Source organism: Dreissena polymorpha, chromosome 3, assembly GCF_020536995.1.
Source record: "Dreissena polymorpha isolate Duluth1 chromosome 3, UMN_Dpol_1.0, whole genome shotgun sequence".
Taxonomy (NCBI): Eukaryota; Metazoa; Mollusca; class Bivalvia; order Myida; family Dreissenidae; genus Dreissena; species Dreissena polymorpha.
The window spans coordinates 15323034-15343234 of NC_068357.1; the positions used below are offsets into that span (position 1 = coordinate 15323034).

General features: G+C 36.6%; 1 protein-coding gene across 5 annotated transcripts in view; it reads left to right on the forward strand.

The window, feature by feature from the left end:
- Nucleotides 1–20201, forward strand: part of LOC127873054 (1-phosphatidylinositol 4,5-bisphosphate phosphodiesterase beta-1-like) — a 167791-nt gene that overhangs the window by 47002 nt on the left and 100588 nt on the right. For all 5 annotated transcript variants that reach the window (XM_052416621.1, XM_052416622.1, XM_052416618.1 and 2 more), the window contains exons 5-8: nucleotides 363–496; nucleotides 10064–10151; nucleotides 15605–15705; nucleotides 17726–17892. In XM_052416621.1, the coding sequence (XP_052272581.1) occupies nucleotides 363–496; nucleotides 10064–10151; nucleotides 15605–15705; nucleotides 17726–17892 (490 nt within the window). The remainder of the gene's footprint in view (nucleotides 1–362; nucleotides 497–10063; nucleotides 10152–15604; nucleotides 15706–17725; nucleotides 17893–20201) is intronic.

Genomic DNA, 20201 nt, shown 5'->3' on the forward strand with positions numbered 1-20201 from the left:
TCAAGATAATTAGGTACACCGTCCTACTTTTAGCTTACCTGAACACAGAATATTTTGTTTGCTTTTGTTTTGTAGAGCCGATTGCAGTTTAAATGAGTCTCGTTTTGGAAAAACTGGGCTTAATGCACGTGTGTAAAGTGGCGTCCCAAATGAGTCTGCACAGGCTAATCAAGGAAGATACTTTCAGCTTTTTTGACATTTCTCCTTTTAAGGAAGTCTAAAATTCAGTGTAGGCGGAAAGTGTCGTCCCAAATAAGCCTGTGCAGACAGACACCTGCATTAAGCCCCAATTTCCCAGAATGAGCCTCCTATGCGTGATTCTTTGTGAATAAATGAGTTTGGAATGTTTTTACTCATTACAGTTTCTGTGTGAAGAACTCTTAAAGTATGCAAACAACCTTCTGGCCCTCAATGGGAGCTGCCTCACGTTTCTAGAGAAGGCTCACACACGGCTTACCCATGTCCTTGATGTCAACGGGAAAATACCAGTCAAAAAGTGAGTCTTGTACAAATTTGTGTGCATCCAAGATTATTGTACTTTCAAGGCCAGAAGGTGTCGGCAGAACCTGTGCAAAGAATTCTGATTTCTGCTATTTTTTTAAGGGACAAAATTAATCAGTATAATATCATTGAAATATTTAGTTTTTGTCAAGTTCATCGTGATATATTAATATAAATTGGTGACACACATTCTACAACGTTGTTTAGCCCTTTCCTGCTAAGAAGCAAAATGAAGAAGGCTATATGCAACCAACATAAAACCAGAACAGCTTGCAAGTTACTCGCAGACTGTTAAAGTTTTATGGTGTTTGCTACTCACCAGTGTTTTAGGGTTGAAAATGAAGCCTTTATAACTTGAATCTATGAAAAGGTCTTTGATTTGCTTAGGGACTACAAACACGTCAAAATGCTTATTTGAGCATTTTAAAATAATGTCAAGACTGCATTCTGGTCCAGAGATTGATCTGTATATAGTAGACCATTACTGTGCAGCCATTGTTGCATATTGGCAATCAATATGGAAAAAGTGTTCTGTCATACATGTAAGAATGGGTGGGATCCTATCTGTTACTATAGCTTTTTGTAATTACTGGGGCTGTGAACTGGAATCCAGTTGCATGTAATTCAATGTGTATCATGAGAGCCAGGCAGGTAGAAAGTTGCATTGAATGTTCTTACAACCTATGTTTCTTGCTACTATGTTAATACAGCTGGACTCTTAGCTGTTGTGATAACTATCAGGCTAGAACATGTATTTGATATCACATTATAGTAAATATTGTGGTATACATGACACCTAGCAATACATCTTCATAATATCTCTTACAGAAATCTTGTGCTGATAGCTGTTGAACAGATTTTGTTCAAAATACTCATAGTTATATGTTGGTACTGGTTGAGGTACTCCAATTACATGTCATCGATGGATACTTGTTAAAATACTCAATGGAATCTGGTTGAAATACTTCTGTCATTCTACAGGAACTGATTCTAATCCTGTGATTTATATTTGTTATCCGTGAACATGCTTTGTGACTACCACCCCTGTTTTGCAGTCTTTCCCCCTGTTTTGCAGTCTTTCCCAAAAAGATTTTTGTTTAAAAGATAGGCTACTCTGAACAATTCTTTGTTTCCCATTCCAATCACTGTTAACCCATTTATGCCTAGTGGACTCTCCCATTCTTCTAAATTGGATAAATTTATTTCCAAAATTAGGTATGTCTAAGATCTTTTTCTATATTTAGAATATTTCGTACAGAAATTCCTTTAAAAAAGGCCTTGACAAACAGCGCAGACCCAGATGAGACGCTGCATGATGCGGTGTCTCATCAGGTTCTGCGCTGTTTGTTAAGGCCTTTTTTTCTAGACGCTAGGCATAAATGGGTTAATCTTTGTTAACTCCCCAGAGCAGGGAGTGGGTGAATCTTTATGAAACTTGGTGAGATTGTTTATCTTGACAACACCTTAGATACAGTTTTTCTAGGCGTAGTTTGAATCTTAGGGTCTTTTATATAATGTTAAAAAAGAAGCTCACTTATTAAAATAAAATAGAAAAACAAAGTTTCCACTTGAGACGTTTCATGTATGATTCAATCATAATGAAATTTGGTCAGAATGTTTGTATTGGAAATATCTAGGCCAAGTTCAAATATGGGTTATGTTTTAAAAAAACAACACTTTTTAAAATCTGTTGCTATTCTAGACCTTATTACCATATTTCATATGCATTCTTGATGAAACTTGGTTATTATTACAACACTAGGCTATGACCCTGTACGGAGGTCATGAACTGTAATAAACTAGAAAACTAGATCATATTGAAAAAACAACAACACAAAAATGTCTTCTTGAATTTTGTATACCAGACCAGACTTGGTCGCTTTGCTGCATTAGGTAACAAAAGCATTTTATTTAGGTTATCAATATTCGCTATGACTTGTTTCATTTTAAGCACTATAACAGTGCTTAAGTTTTCTTATTATTAAATTCCCATCAAATGATTTGCATGAACAATTATCTGGAGCTGTGCTATTATATATTATCATATATTATGTAAAGTAAGAATTTAAACCTCATTATGAAGCTAACAAAAAAATGCCTCATTTCACCATTTTTATTGGCTGTTTAGTGGCTGTCAATTATAATAGTCTTCTTCAAGTATTAACTAAACTAGTGACATTGATCGCTTATTTTCACTATTTTTATGCCTCGGTAGGGTGGCATATAGCAGTTGAACTGTCCGTCAGTCTGTCCGTCTGTCTGTCAGTCAGTCTGTCCATCCGTCCGAAAACTTTAACATTCCCCATAACTTTTGCAATATATTCAAGATAGCAACTTGATATTTGGCATGCATGTGTATCTCATGGAGCTGCACATTTCAAGTGGTGTAAGGTCAAGGGCATCCTTCAAGGTCAAAGGTCAAATATATTGCTTCAAAGCGGCGCAGTAGGGGGCATTGTGTTTCTGACAAACACATCTCTTGTTATACTTCTGTATGTTGACATAATTCATCAGCAATTGTTTTGGTTTTTAGCGTTGTGTACCCTTAATAAACTCCTGCATTATATTTCAATGTGGGCTGATGTAGGAATTTATAGTTGAGTTTATTTGAGTTAATACAGCCTCATTAGGCTCAGCCCATTTTGTTTTCCTGTAAAATTGCCATTTTTCAGGGGAAATAATCAGTTTACATTATACTTTGTGTTGTATTGATCAATTGCTGTTCAAAAAACAGGATACTTTACTGGTACAGGAAATATGAGACAAAAAGCTGATATAATTAATAACCTTTGTACTGCATAATATTCTGTAGTAAATGTCAAACTCTTTATGAGATCATTCTCATAATAGTAGTTCCTTCATCTTGAAAATGAATTATCAGATAACGATGATTATAACCATTTGAATGCATATTTAATCTAACAATATTTTCTTTTTTATTTCCAATGTGTTATGTTTTTATGTATATTCTCATTGTTATGGTTGATGAAGTGTTGATGATTTGTCAGATAGTAAATTAAAACTAAATTGCAATACTGAAATATTTCAATTAACAAAGTAAGTTTATTGCCCCACTGTATTTGCATTAAGAACAGTTTTCCTATGAAAAAAACCCATCCATTAAAGCGGAATGTGTCGTTTCTGATTAGCCTGCACCAACTGCACAGGCTAATATGGGACAACTCATTATGCACATGCATTTAACCATTCTATCTCATTTAAATGATGGTTAAAATATTACATTAGAACAGTTTATAAAGAATCCTAGTTAATTATTTTTAGCTCATCTATTTTTTGAAAAAAATTATGAGCTATTGTCATCACCTTGGCGTCGGCGTCAGGTTAAGTTTTGCGTTAAGGTCCACTTTTCTCAGAAAGTATCAATGATATTGCATTCAAACTTGGTACACTTACTTACTATCATGAGGGGACTGGGCAGGCAAAGTTAGATAACTTTGGCGTGCATTTTGACAGAATTATGTGCCCTTTTTATACTTAGAAAATTGAAAATTTTGGTTAAGTTTTGTGCTTAGGTCCATTTTATTCCTTAAGTATCAAAGCTATTGCTTTCATACTTGCAACACTTACTAACTATCATATAGGGACTGTGCAGGCAAAGTTATGTAACTCTGACTGGCATTTTGACTGAATTATGTGCCCTTTTTATACTTAGAAAATTGAAAATTTGGTTAAGTTTTGTGTTTAGGTAGACTATTCCTAAAGTATCATAGATATTGCTTTCATACTTGGAACACTCACAAACTATCATAAGGGGACAGTAAAGGACAAGTTGCATAACTCTGGTTGTCATTTTTACAGAATTATGGCCCTTTTTGACTTGTAACTTTGAATATATGGTTAAATTTTGTGTTTCAATCCACTTTACTTCTAAATTATCAAGGCTTTTTTTCAAACTTAAAATTCCTTCATGCTATCATAAGGGTACTGTACCTGGCAAGTTGAATTTTAAATTGACCTTTGAATGACCTTGACTCTCAAGGTCAAATTATTAAATTTTGCTAATATTGCCATAACTTCTTTATTTATGATTAGATTTGATTGATACTGTGACAAAACAACTCTTATTGACATACCACAATAGACTCCACCCAAACCATCCCCCATGCCCCCCCCTCCGAATCCCCCCCCCCCTTTTTTTTTTTAAGATCATCTCATAAATGACCACCACAACCTCACACTTTACCCCGCCCCCAACCCCAGACCACCCCCCCTCAAAAAAAAAAAAAAATTTTTTTTTGAAACGGTTAAAATACACAAATATTTTTAAAAAATAAAATAAAAATTGAAATACCGTCAAGAATCCCCCCCCCCCCCAAAAAAAAAAGATTTTTTTTTTTAGTTTTCATTTTTGGAAGATAATGTAATAAATGACCACACCCTCTCCACTCCACCCCTCCCTCATTTACGATTGAAATTGAGATAGGTCCCTTCACCTTTAAAAATAAAAATAGATTAGCGGTATGTACCCGCAAGGCGGTGCTATTGTTATTCCCCCCATTAACCCTTTCCCCCATAAGAAGCGAGGTGAAAATGGCTTTTGCAACCAGCATAAAACCAGAACAGACTGTGAGTTACTCACAGTCTGTTCAGGTTTTATGCTGTTTGTTGCTCATCAGTATCTAAGGTTTGGAGATGAAGAAGCCTTAAAAACGTGAATCTAGTAAGAAAGGTCTTTAATTATCCCCTGCCATAGGTGGGGGGATATTGTTTTAGCGTTGTCCGTCTGTCCTTCCGTCTTTCCGTCCGTCCGTCTAGAGCCATATCTTGGAACTGCTTTGGCGGATTTCATTGAAACTTGGTATGAGTATATATATGGATAAGAGAATGATGCACACTAAATGGCTTTGTTCACCATCTGTTAATAAGGGAGTTATGACCCTTTGTATCTTGAAAAAATGCTTTTTGTGTGTGTCCGAAACCATATCTTGGAAGTGCTTCGGCAGATTTCATTGAAACTTGGTATGGGTATGTATATCAATAAGAGGATGATGCATGCCAAATGGCCTTGTACACCATCTGTTAATAACGGAGTTATGGCCCTTTGTTTCTTGAAAAAATGCTTTTTTTAGTTTCAAATATAACACTTTTGTGTCCAGAAGCATATTGGCGGGGGATATCAATTCAACGAATTTGTTTGTTAAATGTAACTTTCTAAGGGACTACAAATGCATGAAAATACGTATCTTAGTGGTAAAGGGTTAAAGGAGGGAGCATATAGCAGGTGCACTGTCCATCTGTGCATGTGTATGTCTGTTTGTTTGTGTGTACATGTGAAGTTACCTGTCTCAGCCATTATTTTTTGCTATATGTTAATGGATTCTGAAAAAGCTTACCACAAATGTCCACCATCATAAGATAACGTGTTGCATGGTTAAGGTCACACTTAGAGGTCAAAGGTCAAATCTGGTCATCAAAAAGCTTGAAATTCTGTCTTAGCCAAACCTATGCCATGTATTGATGCATTTGAAACTAACTTGGCACAAATGCAGTTCATCCTGAGACAACTTGTTACATGTGATCAAGGTCTCACTTAGGTTTTAAAGCTCTAACTTGGTCATAAAGCAGCTTGTCAAAACTGTACATTTTTCATTTGTGATGCTATTTTAAAGTAACTTGCCACTTATCACCACCCCGAGGAGACAGAATTTTATGTGTTATACCTGTTTCCCTACTTTAGGAATCAAGGTCACATTTAAATGTCAAAGGTCAATTTTGGCCTTAAAACAGCTTGCCCAGGCTGTTATTGATGTCATTCATCATGCAACAACAAATTAAATTACCACAAATGAACACCTGAGGAGACTTCAGTGTGCATGTACCAACAGTCCCATTACCCCAAAGGCCAAGGTCACATTTAGAAGAAAACAAAAATAGGGGCCAGTTGGAACAAACATTAAGGATGAACCCAATATGAATATTAATTTAGATTTTGAGGCAAAACTACATCACAATTTTGGCATACCGGGTTGTAATGCAATTGCATCGGCATCACAATTGTCATTATTGATAAAGAAGTATCCTGTAGAGAATAAAAAGAAAGAGAAAATTCTCTGTATATTGAACACAAGTTATAATGATGTGCCCTAGAATACATATAGCTGGTATGTTACTTATAGGTCGTGAAATCTATCTATCAATAATTATTGAAACACAATATTTGTATCTGATACAGTGGTTGTCTAGGTAACCATTTTTGTTGCGTTTGATGGTCCGATACAAGAAAGCAATACCAATATTCAGATGCTGTGAGGTTGAGGAATAGGGAACAAAAGGAAACTAATAAGAGTCTTGTTCTGAGAAAACAGGGCTTAATGCTTGTGCGTAAAGTGTCGTCAAAGATTAGCCTGTGCAGTCTGCACAGGCTAATCAGGGACGACACTATCCACTTAAACTAAATTTTTGGTAAAAAGGGACTTCCTTTAAACGAAAAATACTTTAAAGTGGAAAGTGTTGTCCCTGATTAGCCTGTGTGGACTGCACAGGCTAATCTGGGACAACACTTTACGCACATGCATTCAGACCAGTTTTCTCAGTACACGACTCAATAAATCACAGTGTAATTGCAGACCATTCTTGAAAGATGTGCAGCTATTTATTTCCTTGCTTGGACAATTCAATCATCACATTTCTTATTGTTTATGTGAAACGTAGTCAGAGTGTGATTTGTTGCAATGTTTTGTATTTTATTTCACCATTTACTTTGTATGAGAAACGATTTCTTGATCTCTATTAAGTTTTATATAATAATGATGTGAAGTAAATACCTACATTAAATCAAGATTAATGTTTAGCTAGTTAACAGTTAATGTATCTTGTGTCAGGAGCAGTACCCCCAGTGGTTTTAAATGCTCTCAGGTTGTCATATAAAGAATTTATTCAAATGTATAATTAAAGCCATTGATATCTCCCATTATGCCGGTTTTTGATGAGAAAGTTTTAAACTAGTATCAGCGTTTTTCTATGTAAGGCTCATTTTTCAGGTATTTTCCTATGTGTACCTGTTCCCACGACTGAAATAATTCTTAAGGTTTCTGACAAGTGAAAATTACTGTATTTAATTTTACAAGTCTGGCTACTCAGGGTGAAAAAAAGATGTCAGGGTTGAAGGGGTTTGTAACATGAAAACCGTTCCCTCACAATATCTAAAAAATGCGTTAGCGTGGGATCACATAAATAATTATACAGTTAAGTGTTGATAGGAGGAATTCACCTATTCATGGTCGTCATTACACAATTATCATCAGGGTCCTCATCCATGTCTTTCACCTGTTGTCTAAGGTCAACAGTATTTTTCTTAATGAGCCTTGCTCTGGGGAAATGGGGCTTAATGCACGTGTGTAGTGTTGTCCCAGATTAGCATGTGCAGTCCACACAGGCTAATCAGGGAGACACTTTCTGCCTAGGCTAGATTGTCATTTAAAAGAGACTCGTGTTATTAAAAAATTTATGAAAGCAGATTGCACAGTCTAATCTGGAATGACAGTTTCCACACATGTATTAAGCCCTGTTTCCACACATGTATTAAGCCCTGTTTCCACACATGTATTAAGCCCTGTTTCCACACATGTATTAAGCCCTGTTTCCACACATGTATTAAGCCCTGTTTCCACACATGTATTTAGCCCTGTTTCCACACATGTATTAAGCTCTGTTTCCACACGTGTATTAAGCCCTGTTTCCACACATGTATTAAGCCCGGTTTCCACACATGTATTAAGCTCTGTTTCCGCACATGTATTAAGCCCTGTTTCCACACATGTAGTAAGCCCTGTTTCCCCAGAGCGAGGATCGTCTGTTGATTATACATCTATTTGATCATGATCAGCGGAGATGACGAGACCCACATTTACAACTTTAATTTGAACATGTAAACAACTGCCAAATGAACAAATCCACTTTTACAAAAGACCAGTCCACCATTACCAGGCCTTGAAGAATTTTTCCAGAGCCACTCGCCCTGCAGGGTGAGTAGGTCTGACAATCCACTCGCCCTTCACTTTAATCTACTCGTCCTGCATTAAATAAAATATATCTATCTTTATAGTTATGATCAACCAGAACCTTTTAACTTACGTAACATAGTGACACTAAACTGAAAACAAATTAACTACATTATCTGATGGATTTTATTTGCTTTCCTTACGTTTTCTGCACCTGTTTCCTTTTCTCAATACTTTCCGCTTCTTGTTTTGATGACCTTTCTTTCTGTTCCCTGTCTCCACCACCTTGCAGATATTTTTAAAAAGAACCCTTTTTCATGCTGAGTTTAAATATTTCAGACGAACTTTTACTGAAAGACACGCTTGATTGACAAATGGTTACAATATGGTAAATTTTGGCTAAGGCTTCTGATCACGAATTATTCTGTTTATTAATAATTATTTTTCTGTTTATTTTTATTAAATATAAGAAGTATTATAATTAACCAGTTATGTATTATTTTTATGCCCCCCTTCGAAGAAGAGGGGGTATATTGCTTTGCTCATTTCGGTCGGTCTGTCGGTCCGTCTGTCGGTCCGTCCAGCAGGTGGTTGTCAGATGATAACTCAAGAACGCTTAGGCCTAAAATCATGAAACTTCAAAGGAACATTTACCATGACTCGCAGATGACCCCTATTGATTTTGAGGTCACTTGGTCAAAGGTCAAGGTCACAGGTGAAGGTCACAGTTACTGGAAATAGGCATTTTAAGGATTTAGCAGGGTTCAAACAAGGGAAACAACTACTGTTTATGCATGTTCTTTTTGTTACAGCATTTGCCTCCCTTGTAATTTATTTAAATTTTACCAAATGTAAGGCTAACTGCATTTTTGTAATGCATTGTATCAAAAAACATCGGACAAAAATGAAATTAAGGTTCCACCACCACCACCACCACCACCACCCGGCTGCTACTACAACTTATAGCCCATATGCTTTCCATATGGGGGGCATGCATGTTTCACAAACAGCCCTTGTTTGATTGATATTTACATTAAAATGAAATTGTATTCTTCACGCTATTACCAATATATTTAACTTTTTTTTTGCACTTTTAATCGATAAGCTAAGAGCACTGACACCTACAAAAAGAGCGCAGCCGATTACGAGAATTGTTTTTACTGTGCCGGTGACGTCATTTTTCATTGTCAAAACAAAAGTGCAGTTTCTTTGTGAACTAATTCTATTTTTTGTTCATTCAAAAAATTGTTCGCAATTTGTATCGATGTGGCAGGAGTTCTGGAACTGAATTTATATTTCTCAACTTGAAAAACAGCACTTGCCTGGTCGGTCGAGTATTTAACAAACTTTACTCGCCCGACCATCAACTTCACTAGCATATGCGAGCGGTCATGTGGATTCTTCAAGGCCTGATTACTTATTGTTTTAAATACCCAGGACTGTATCTCCCTGTTCCCCTGCCGCATCTAGTCTATTTCAGATCACAAATAGTTGCTGTGGTCTGTTTCATCATCACATCTTAGTGTGTGTTGTCTGTTTTAGCCTCATATCTCATGTGCGTTGTCTATTTAAGCATCACAAGTGCACATGGTCTATTTCAGCATCACAAGAATGATCACGAAGGACAACAAAGATGACAAGAAGCGAGTAGAGAAAGCCCTGGAGACCATGGACTTCAAGGCTTCCAAGGTAAGGTGTAGGGCTGTCCCTAACCAGGGCTTTCATTTCTTTCTTTAGCAAGGGCCTTATATAGGCCCCTTCCCTAAAGAGAATTTCTTTAATATACAATTTTCCCCAAATTGCAAGCTTATTTTGGGATATTTTTCTCCTTTCTCTGTTTTGTTAGTAACGTTTTCTTAAAATGGAAGGCCAGGCCTTTTCAACAAATCAAGAAAAAAAGCCCTCCTTTAAACCTTGACCTCTCAGAAGCATTTACACTTTGCCACTGAGCTGGAGAGGGTTCATTATGGGAACTAGAAGGTTTGAATTTACTTACTGCCGATTTTTCAAGGTTTCGCTCATAATGTTTTGAAATTTTGACAGCATATATCACTACTCCAATTAGGAAAGAAATGTTTTTAAATTAGTCATGTTTTTCTCAGACAGAGGTAGCTATTGATCCAGGGAAATAAATATTAAAGGTGAAGAGTCTACCCTGCCTTGGGGTTTGAAGATTTAAGAATATTTTAACCCTGCCTCTAGGTCATTAATGGTCAACATCAAGATATGACCTGCCTCTAGGTCATTTATGGTCAACATCAAGATATGACCCTGCCTCTATGTCATTAATGGTCAACATCAAGATATGACCCTGTCTCTGGGTCATTTATGGTCAACATCAAGATATGACCCTGTCTATGGGTCATTAATGGTCAACATCAAGATATGACCCTGTCTCTAGGTCATTAATGGTCAACATCAAGATATGACACTGTCTCTAGGTCATTAATGGTCAACATCAAGATATGATCCTGTCTCTGGGTCATTAATGGTTAACATCAAGATATGACCCTGTATCTAGGTCATTAATGGTCATCATCAAGATATGACCCTGTCTCTAGGTCATTAATGGTCAACATCAAGATATGACCCTGTCTCTATGTCATTAATGGTCAGCATCAAGATATGACCCTGCCTCTGGGTCATTAATGGTCAACATCAAGATATGATCCTGTCTCTGGGTCATTAATGGTCAACATCAAGATATGATCCTGTCTCTGGGTCATTAATGGTCAACATCAAGATATGACCCTGTCTCTAGGTCATTAATGGTCATCATCAAGATATGACCCTGTCTCTAGGTCATTAATGGTCAACATCAAGATATGACCCTGTCTCTAGGTCATTAATGGTCAACATCAAGACATGACCCTGCCTTTGGGTCACAAAGGTCTTAAAAGTCTACAAATTCTGATTGGTAATGGAAAGAGAATATCTGTTATTGTCATTCTATGTTGTTAAAATGCTTTTAGCTCACCTGAGCAAAATGTGCTCATGGTTAGCTTTTGTGATCACCTTTTGTCTGTTGTGCGGCGTCAATATTTGGTTTGTTAACACTCTAGGGGCCACATTTATTGTTTGATCTTCATGAAATTTGGTCAGAAGATTTGTGCCAATGATTTCTTGGACGAGTTTGAAAATGGTTCCGGTTGGTTGAAAAACATGGCCGCCAGGGGGCAGGGCATTTTTCTTAACATGGCTATAGTAAAACCATGTTAACACTCCAGAGGTCACATTTATTGCCCAATCATCATGAACCATTTTCAGAAGATTATTCCCAATAATATCTTGGACAAGTCAAAAATAGTTCTAGTTGCTTGAAAAACATGGCCACCAGGGCGTGGGGCCTTTTCCTTATATTGCTATATATGGCTATAGTAAAACTTTGTTAGCACTCTAGAGCCCACATTTATTTTTCCTGATCTATATGAAACTTGGTCAGAAGATTTATCCCAATCATATTTTGGACAAGTTCGAAAATGGTTCCAGTTGGTTTAAAAACATAACTGCCAGAGGGCGGGGCATTTTTAGCTCATCTATTTTTTGAAAAAAAATTATGAGCTATTGTCATCACCTCGGCGTCGGCGTTGGCGTCGGCGTCTGGTTAAGTTTTGCGTTTAGGTCCACTTTTCTCAGAAAGTATCAATGCTATTGCATTCAAACTTGGTACACTTACTTACTATCATGAGGGGACTGGGCAGGCAAAGTTAGATAACTCTGGCGTGCATTTTGACAGAATTATTTGCCCTTTTTATACTTAGAAAATTGAAAATTTTGGTTAAGTTTTGTGTTTAGGTCCATTTTATTCCTTAAGTATCAAAGCTATTGCTTTCATACTTGCAACACTTACTAACTATCATAAGGGGACTGTGCAGGCAAAGTTATGTAACTCTGACTGGCATTTTGACAGAATTATGTGCCCTTTTTATACTTAGAAAATTGAAAATTTGGTTAAGTTTTGTGTTTAGGTCCACTTTATTCCTACAATATCAAAGCTATTGCTTTCATACTTGCAACACTGATTAACTATCATAAGGGGACTGTGCAGGCAAAGTTATGTAACTCTGACTGGCATTTGGACGGAATTATGGGCCCTTTATACTTAGAAAATTGAAAATTTTGTTAAGTTTTGTGTTTTGGTTCACTTTACCCTTAAACTATCATAGATATTGCTTTCATACTTGGAACACTCGCAAACTATCATAAGGGTACAATAAAAGGACAAGTTGCATAACTCTGGTTGTCATTTTACGGAATTATGGCCCTTTTTTGACTTAGTAACTTTGAATATATGGTTAAATTTTGTGTTTCGATCCACTTTACTTCTAAAGTATCAAGGCTATTGCTTTCAAACTTCAAATACAATCATGCTATCATGAGGTTACTGTACCTGGCAAGTTGAATTTTACCTTGACCTTTGAATGACCTTGATTCTCAAGGTCAAATGATTAAATTTTGCTAAAAATGCCATAACTTCTTTATTTATGATTAGATTTGATTGATACTTTGACAAAACTACTCTTACCTCTGACATACCACAACAGACTCCACCCAAACCATCCCCCGTGCCCCCCCCTTCCCCCCGAATACGCCCCCACCTACCTAAATTTTTTTATATTGTTTTTGCCCTGTCTGTTGGTTGGTTGGTTGGTTTGCGCCAAACTTTAACATTTTGCAATAACTTTTGCTATATTGAAGATAGCAACTTCATATTTGGCATGCATGTGTATCTCATGGAGCTGCACATTTTGAGTGGTGAAAGGTCAAGGTCATCCTTCAAGGTCAGAGGTCAAATATATGTGGCCAAAACCGCTCATTTTAGGAATACTTTTGCAATATTGAAGAAAGCAACTTGATATTTGGCATGCATGTGTATCTCATGGAGCTGCACATTTTGCGTGGTGAAAGGTCAAGGTCAATGTCATCCTTCAAGGTCAGAGGTCAAATATATGTGGCCCAAATCGCTTATTTTATGAATACTTTTGCAATATTGAAGATAGCAACTTGATAATTGGCATGCATGTGTATCTCATGGAGCTGCACATTTTGAGTGGTGAAAGGTCAAGGTCATCCTTCAAGGTCAAATATATGGGTCAAAATTGGGCATGTTATGTCACTTATGCAATATTGAAGCTAGCAATTTTATATTTGAAATGCATGTGTATCTCAAGGAGCTGCACATTTTGAGTGGTGAAGGGTCAAGGTCAAGGTCATCCTACAAGGTCAAACGTCATATAGGGGGACATTGTGTTTCACAAACACATCTTGTTTTTTTTTTTTTTTTTTTTTTTTTAAGATCATCTCACAAATGACCACCACACCCTCACACTATACTATACCCCCCCCCCCCCAAATTGTTTTTTTTGAAACCGTTAAAACACAAATATTTATTTTTATTATTTTATGTTTGAAATACCGTCCAACCATCGCACCCAAGAATACCCCCCTCCCCCCCCCCGAATTCCCCCCCCCCTAATTTTTTTTTTTGAAGATCATCTCACAAATGACCACCACAGTCTCACACTATACTATTCCCCCCCCCCCCACCCCACCCCCGAATCCGCCCCCCCCCCCTATTTTTTTTTTTTTAAGATCATCTCACAAATGACCACCATACCCTCACACAATACTATACCCCCCCTCCCCCCTAATTTTTTTTTTTTTTTTAAATCTCACAAATGACCACAACACCCTCAGGCTATACTATACCCCCCACCGCACCCCCCCCTTTTTTTTGAAACGGTTAAAAAACACAAATATTTATTTTTATTATTTTATGTTTGAAATACCGTCCAACCATCGAACTCAAGAATACCCCCCAACCCCCCTCCCCTCCCCCCCCTCCCCTATTTTTTTTTTTTAAAGATCATCTGACAAATGACCACCACACCCTCACACTATGCTATACCCCCCCACCCCCCCCCCAATGTGTTTTTTTTTTGAAATGGTTAAAAAACACAAATATTTATTTTTATTATTTTATGTTTGTAATACCATCCAACCATCGCACCCAAGAATCCCCCACCCACCCACCACCCCCCCCCCCCTCGATTTTTTTTTCATTCATTTTTCGCATTTTTGGAAGATTATGTAATAAATGTCCACACACCCTCACTTTACACCCCTCTTCACTCCACCCCTCCCTCCTTTGTGATTGAAAATGAGAGTCCCTTCACCTTTAAAAAGAAAATAGATGAGCGGTCTGCACTCTTGTTTCTTATATGGCTTTTGTAAAAACTTGTTTACACTTTAAAGTCACATTTATAGTCCAATCTTCATTCAATTTGGTCAGCACATTTGTTCTAATAATATCTTGGATGAGTTCTAAAATGGTTCTGGTCTGTTGAAAAACATGGCTGCCCCCCTTCAGGGCATTTTTCCTTATATGGCTATAGTAAAACCTTGTTTACAATCTAGAAGCCACATTTATTGTCAAATCATCATGAAACTTGGTCAGAAGATTTTTCCCAATCATATCTTGGACGAATTTGAAAATGGTTCCAGTTTCTTGAAAAACTTGGCCGCCAGGGGTCGGGGCATTTTTCCTTATATGGCTATATATTGCTATAGTAAAACCTTGTTAACACTATAGTGGCCACATTTATTGTCCGATCTTCATGAAACTTGGTCAGAAGATTTGTCCCAATGATATCTTGGACTAGCTTGAAAATGGTTCTGGTTGGTTGAAAAACATGGCTGCTAGGGGGCAGGGCATTTTTCCTTGTATGGCTATATTAAAAACTTGTAAACATTCTAAAAGTCGAATTTATTGTCCAATCTAAATGAAACATGCAAAGAACATTTTGATGATATCTTGAATGAGTCGAAAATGGTTTTGGTCTGTTGAAAAACAAGGCCTCCAGGGGGTGGGGATTTAATCCTTATATGGCTATAGTAAAAACTTGTAAGCACTCTAAAAGTTACATTTATAGTTCACTTTTCATGAAACTTGGTCAGAATATTTGTTCTTATGATATCTAGGGCTGCACAGAACAGGTCAGTTCCTTTGTATCTCAGGTGAGTGACTTTCTGCCTTTCAGGTCCTATTGTTAAAGTGACATATCTATACAGTTTTTCTTTGTATGGAAATACCTGAAGTATAAGCTTCCTATTTGAAGATTGATTTTTCTTGTGTTTTTCAGACTGACACTATTGACCCCAACAAATTCACATTTGATGATTTCTTCACATTCTATCGGCATTTGATTGGAAGAACAGAAGTTGACAAAGTATTTGATGAAATGTATGTATAGTTATGTAATTAATCTTAGCTTTAACTATACCAGAAATATATGTGTCTTGTTCTGACAAAACTGGGCATAATGCATGTGTGTAAAGTGCCGTCCCAGATTAGCCTATGCAGTCTGCACAGGCTAATCAGGGACGACACTTTCCGCTTAAACTTGATTTTGGGTAAGAAGTGACTTCCTTCAAACTAAAAATACCATAAAATAGGAAAGTGTCTTCCCTGATTAGCCTGTGTGGACTGCACAGGCTAATCTGGGACGGCACTGTACGCACAAGCATTAAGTCCAGTTTTCTCAGAACAAGATACATATAAAGAAGAGTCTTGAATGCTTGAGATAAAACTGATCCTCGCTCTGGGGATACTGGTCTGAATACATGTGTGTAAAGTATCGTCCCAGATTAGCCTATGAAGTCCGCTTTGGCTTATCAGGGACAACACTTTCTGCCTCAACTGGATTTTGTTTATATGAGACTTTCTTGAAACAAAAAATTGCATGAAAGTAGACAGTTTTGTCCCTGATTAGCCTGTGTAGACTTCTTTAAGAGCATCCATTTAGCCCTGTTTTCATAGAGCGATGCTTAGATTTAACATATTTTTAGCTCGACAGAGCACAATGTGCTTAAGGTGAGCTTTTGTGATTGCAATTTGTCCGTCATGTGTTGTGGGACGTCAACATTTGCCTTGTTAACACTCTAGAGGCTACATTTTTTGTATGTTCTTAATGAAATTTTGTTAAGAAGATTTTTCCAAATGATATCTTGGAGGAGTTCGAAAATGGTTCCAGAAATGTCTTCCTTATTTCATGAAAATGTCTTCCTTATATCTTAACAAAGTCTTCATGATATCATAAAAATGTCATCTGGATATTTTGAAAATATCTTCTAGATTTCAAGAAAAAAAAAATGATTTCATGAAAATTGTTGTCCAGATTTCATTAAAATGTTTTCCTGATTTCATGAAAGAAAAACTTGATTACATAAAAATGTCTATATATGGTACAGTCGAAACCCAATGACTCGAACTCGCTTGGCTCGAATTCCCAGTTGGCTCGAACTCGCATCAAAGCACCAATTTTGTTTGCCTAAATATTCATATAAAATTTTGTCGGATGGCTAGAACTCGCTTGGCTCAAATTATCGGATGGCCTGAACTGTTTTCACAGTCCCGGATAAGGTTTTTACACGTTCTTTTGTTCTGATGGCTCGAACTCGCTTCGGGTCCCAAAAAAAAATGTTATTCGACTAGGACTGCTTGATTAAAGGCACTTACAAATTGATTTAATTCCGATCGCATAAACTGTAAATCGATTATGACCGCTTGATTAAAAGCACGCAATAATTGATTTAACACCTGTTTGCTAACATGTCATCGACTCAATCATTAATTGATTTGAGTAAAAGATGGAATTTTTTATAAGACATGACGTTCTCGTAGATGCTTTATCATAATGGCTGCAACGGCTAAATTGCTAAAAAGCTTTGTTTTTCGAAGACTGCTACGGAACGCTTCAAAAAATATAAATAAATAAAGGAATATATTTCTGTCTCGTATGTAATGTGTATATAGTGCGGAAGCATGTTTTGTTTTTTAGTGCTCTTTGTTACCTTAAAATGTGCTACGCTTAAACGTGCTGATAATTTACTTAATGCTATTTGTTAATTGTATTGGAACTGTTTTAAATTATTCATAAATTAAAGTATTAAGTTTATATTTATTATGAACTTATGAATTTAAAAGCAGTAAGTAGTGCGAAGTAGTACGGAGTTTAAGCAATATGTGAACTCTTCAACTGGAGGTGAAAATGTCCTGCAGACTTGTTCATAAACAAAAGTTTATAAGAAATCGGATGGCTTGGATTCCAGACGGTCCCGTCGAGTTCAAGCCATCGGGTTTCGACTGTTAATATGAAAATGTTAGCCTGATTTCATGAAAATGTCAACTTGATTTTTAGGAATAGGTTTTCCTAATTTAATTTTAATGTCCTAAGTTGATGAAAATGTCTGCCTTATTTCAGAGGAGCGAAAAAGAAGCCGTATCTAACGTCAGAGCAGTTTGTCAAGTTCCTGAATGACACTCAGCGAGACCCGCGCCTCAACGAGATCCTGTACCCGTACTTCACTTCCAAGCAGGCCCTCGATTTGATCAACAAGTATGAGACCAAGCCCAGCATGGCTGCAAAAGGTATGGCCCAGGGCGGAACAGCCACATACTTGTTCAAGTGCACAGAAATAGTGAAATGTTGCGGTGACGGGTTTTAAGATTTTCCGTTAAATGTTCCATTTGTGTGAAACATATTTGCAAATGTTTAGCGTGAGAATATTCTGAAAAAAATAGGTTTAATGCATGTGTGTAAAGTGTCATCCTAGATGAGCCTGTGCAAATGGTATTTTGTATGCTCTCTTCTTCAAAGAAGAGGGGGTATATTGTTTTTGGCATGTGTGTCATTCTGTCTCAAAACTTTAACCTTGGTTAAAGTTTGATAACTATTGCAATATTGAATATAGAAACTTAATATTTGGCATTCATGTGTATCTCATGGAGCTGCACATTGTGAGTGGTGAAAAGTCAAGGTCATCCTTCAAGGTCAAATATCACTGTATTTTTCTTTCCTAAAACTTGACACTTCGTTAAAGTTTGGTCATAACTTTTTGTAAATTGAAGATAGCAACTTGATATTTGGCATGCATGTGTATCTCATGAAGCTGCACATTTTGAGTGGTGAAAGGTTGAGGTCATCCTTCAAGGTCAAAAGTATAAACAAACAATCCAAGGGAAGTAATAAGCATTAAAAGGGAGAGAATTTCTAAACCTGCCAAATGATGTATTGAAATTTTATTTCAAAGCGGTGCAATAGGTGGCATTGTGTTTCTTACAAACACATCTTTGTTTTTTAAAGAATATCTCTCATTACCTACAAACAAATTAAGGCGGAAAAAAGTCAGCAGACTAATCTTGGAGGACTCTTTACGCACAAGCATAAAGGCTCATATGTATCTGCTGAAAATGTTGTATCATAATAAATGCATTAGTTTTACACTGGCTTGGCATAGTATTTGATGAAGTCATCTAGTTTTAAAGTAAGGTAGCTTGCATGTGAAAATCTCAGCCAATAGCATAAGGTTGACAAAGCCTTTAACAATACTATTGGTGATGGTGGGTTAAAACAGTGGGCTGTTAGTAAGATGTTTTAAAACGTCTTGCATTGAAGAACTTTTAATATTAACTTTCAAACTACATTTAATATTAATTCATTGCAATTGTAATATGTTTAATTGTTTCAAATTTAATGACTGTAAAATGTTATATTGCTTAAGAACATTCCATTTGCTAAACATGTTCTGCATGGAAGATTGGTGATTTGGAATGTTGGAAAATATTCTCTGTGCCCGCTATATGTTAAATTTTTTAATTTTTTTTATCTATTTGTGTGATAATGTCCACTCTTTGATAGCATGATATTTTAAATTTCTGATAATCTTTTGGATGATTTGTTTGGACCTCTGAACTATCTAGTTTTTAGTTTTCATGATATAAAAGACATTAAATGCATATTTATAATTATATGTCCCATTGACATATTAAAACTTGTTTTAGATTCAAAATTAAAAATTGCAAATATTTCTTAGAAAGTAAGTATAATTGACATGTTATTTTTAAATACCGTTATATGTAGTTGTAGTATAAAAAACAAATGTGGTCCCTTGAATAAATAAATGTACATGCTTTATAAGCCATTTGACTAAAATAAATTTGTCAATTAGATTGCTGTAAAATTCTACAATCAGACCTGTTTTGTATTTTCATCTGTATCTTCACCTTATGTTTTCCTAAAATAAAGGCATCTGTATGTGATACAAAATCATGTCATGTTAAATTTGAAATTATTTTTATGCCCCCCTTCGAAGAAGAGGGGGTATATTGCTTTGCTCATGTCGGTCTGTCGGTCAGTCTGTCGGTCGGTCCGTCCACCAGGTGGTTGTCAGACGATAACTCAAGAACGCTTGGGCCTAGGATCATGAAACTTCATAGGTACATTGATCATGACTCGCAGATGACCCCTATTGATTTTGAGGTCACTAGGTCAAAGGTCAAGGTCACGGTGACCAGAAATAGTATAATGGTTTTTTAATGATAACTCAAGAACGCATACGCCTAGGATCATGAAACTTCATGGGTAGATTGATCATGACTTGCAGATGACCCCTATTGATTTTGAGGTCACAAGGTCAAAGGTCAAGGTCACGGTGTCCCGAAATAGTAAAATGGTTTCCGGATGATAACTCAAGAACACATACGCCTAGGATCATGAAACTTCATGGGTATATTGATCATGACTCGCAGATGACCCCTATTGATTTTGAGGTCACTAGGTCAAAGGTCAAGGTCACGGTGACCCGAAATAGTAAAATGGTTTTCGGATAATAACTCAAGAACGCATACGCCTAGGATCATGAAACTTCATAGGTAGATTGATCATGACTTGCAGATGA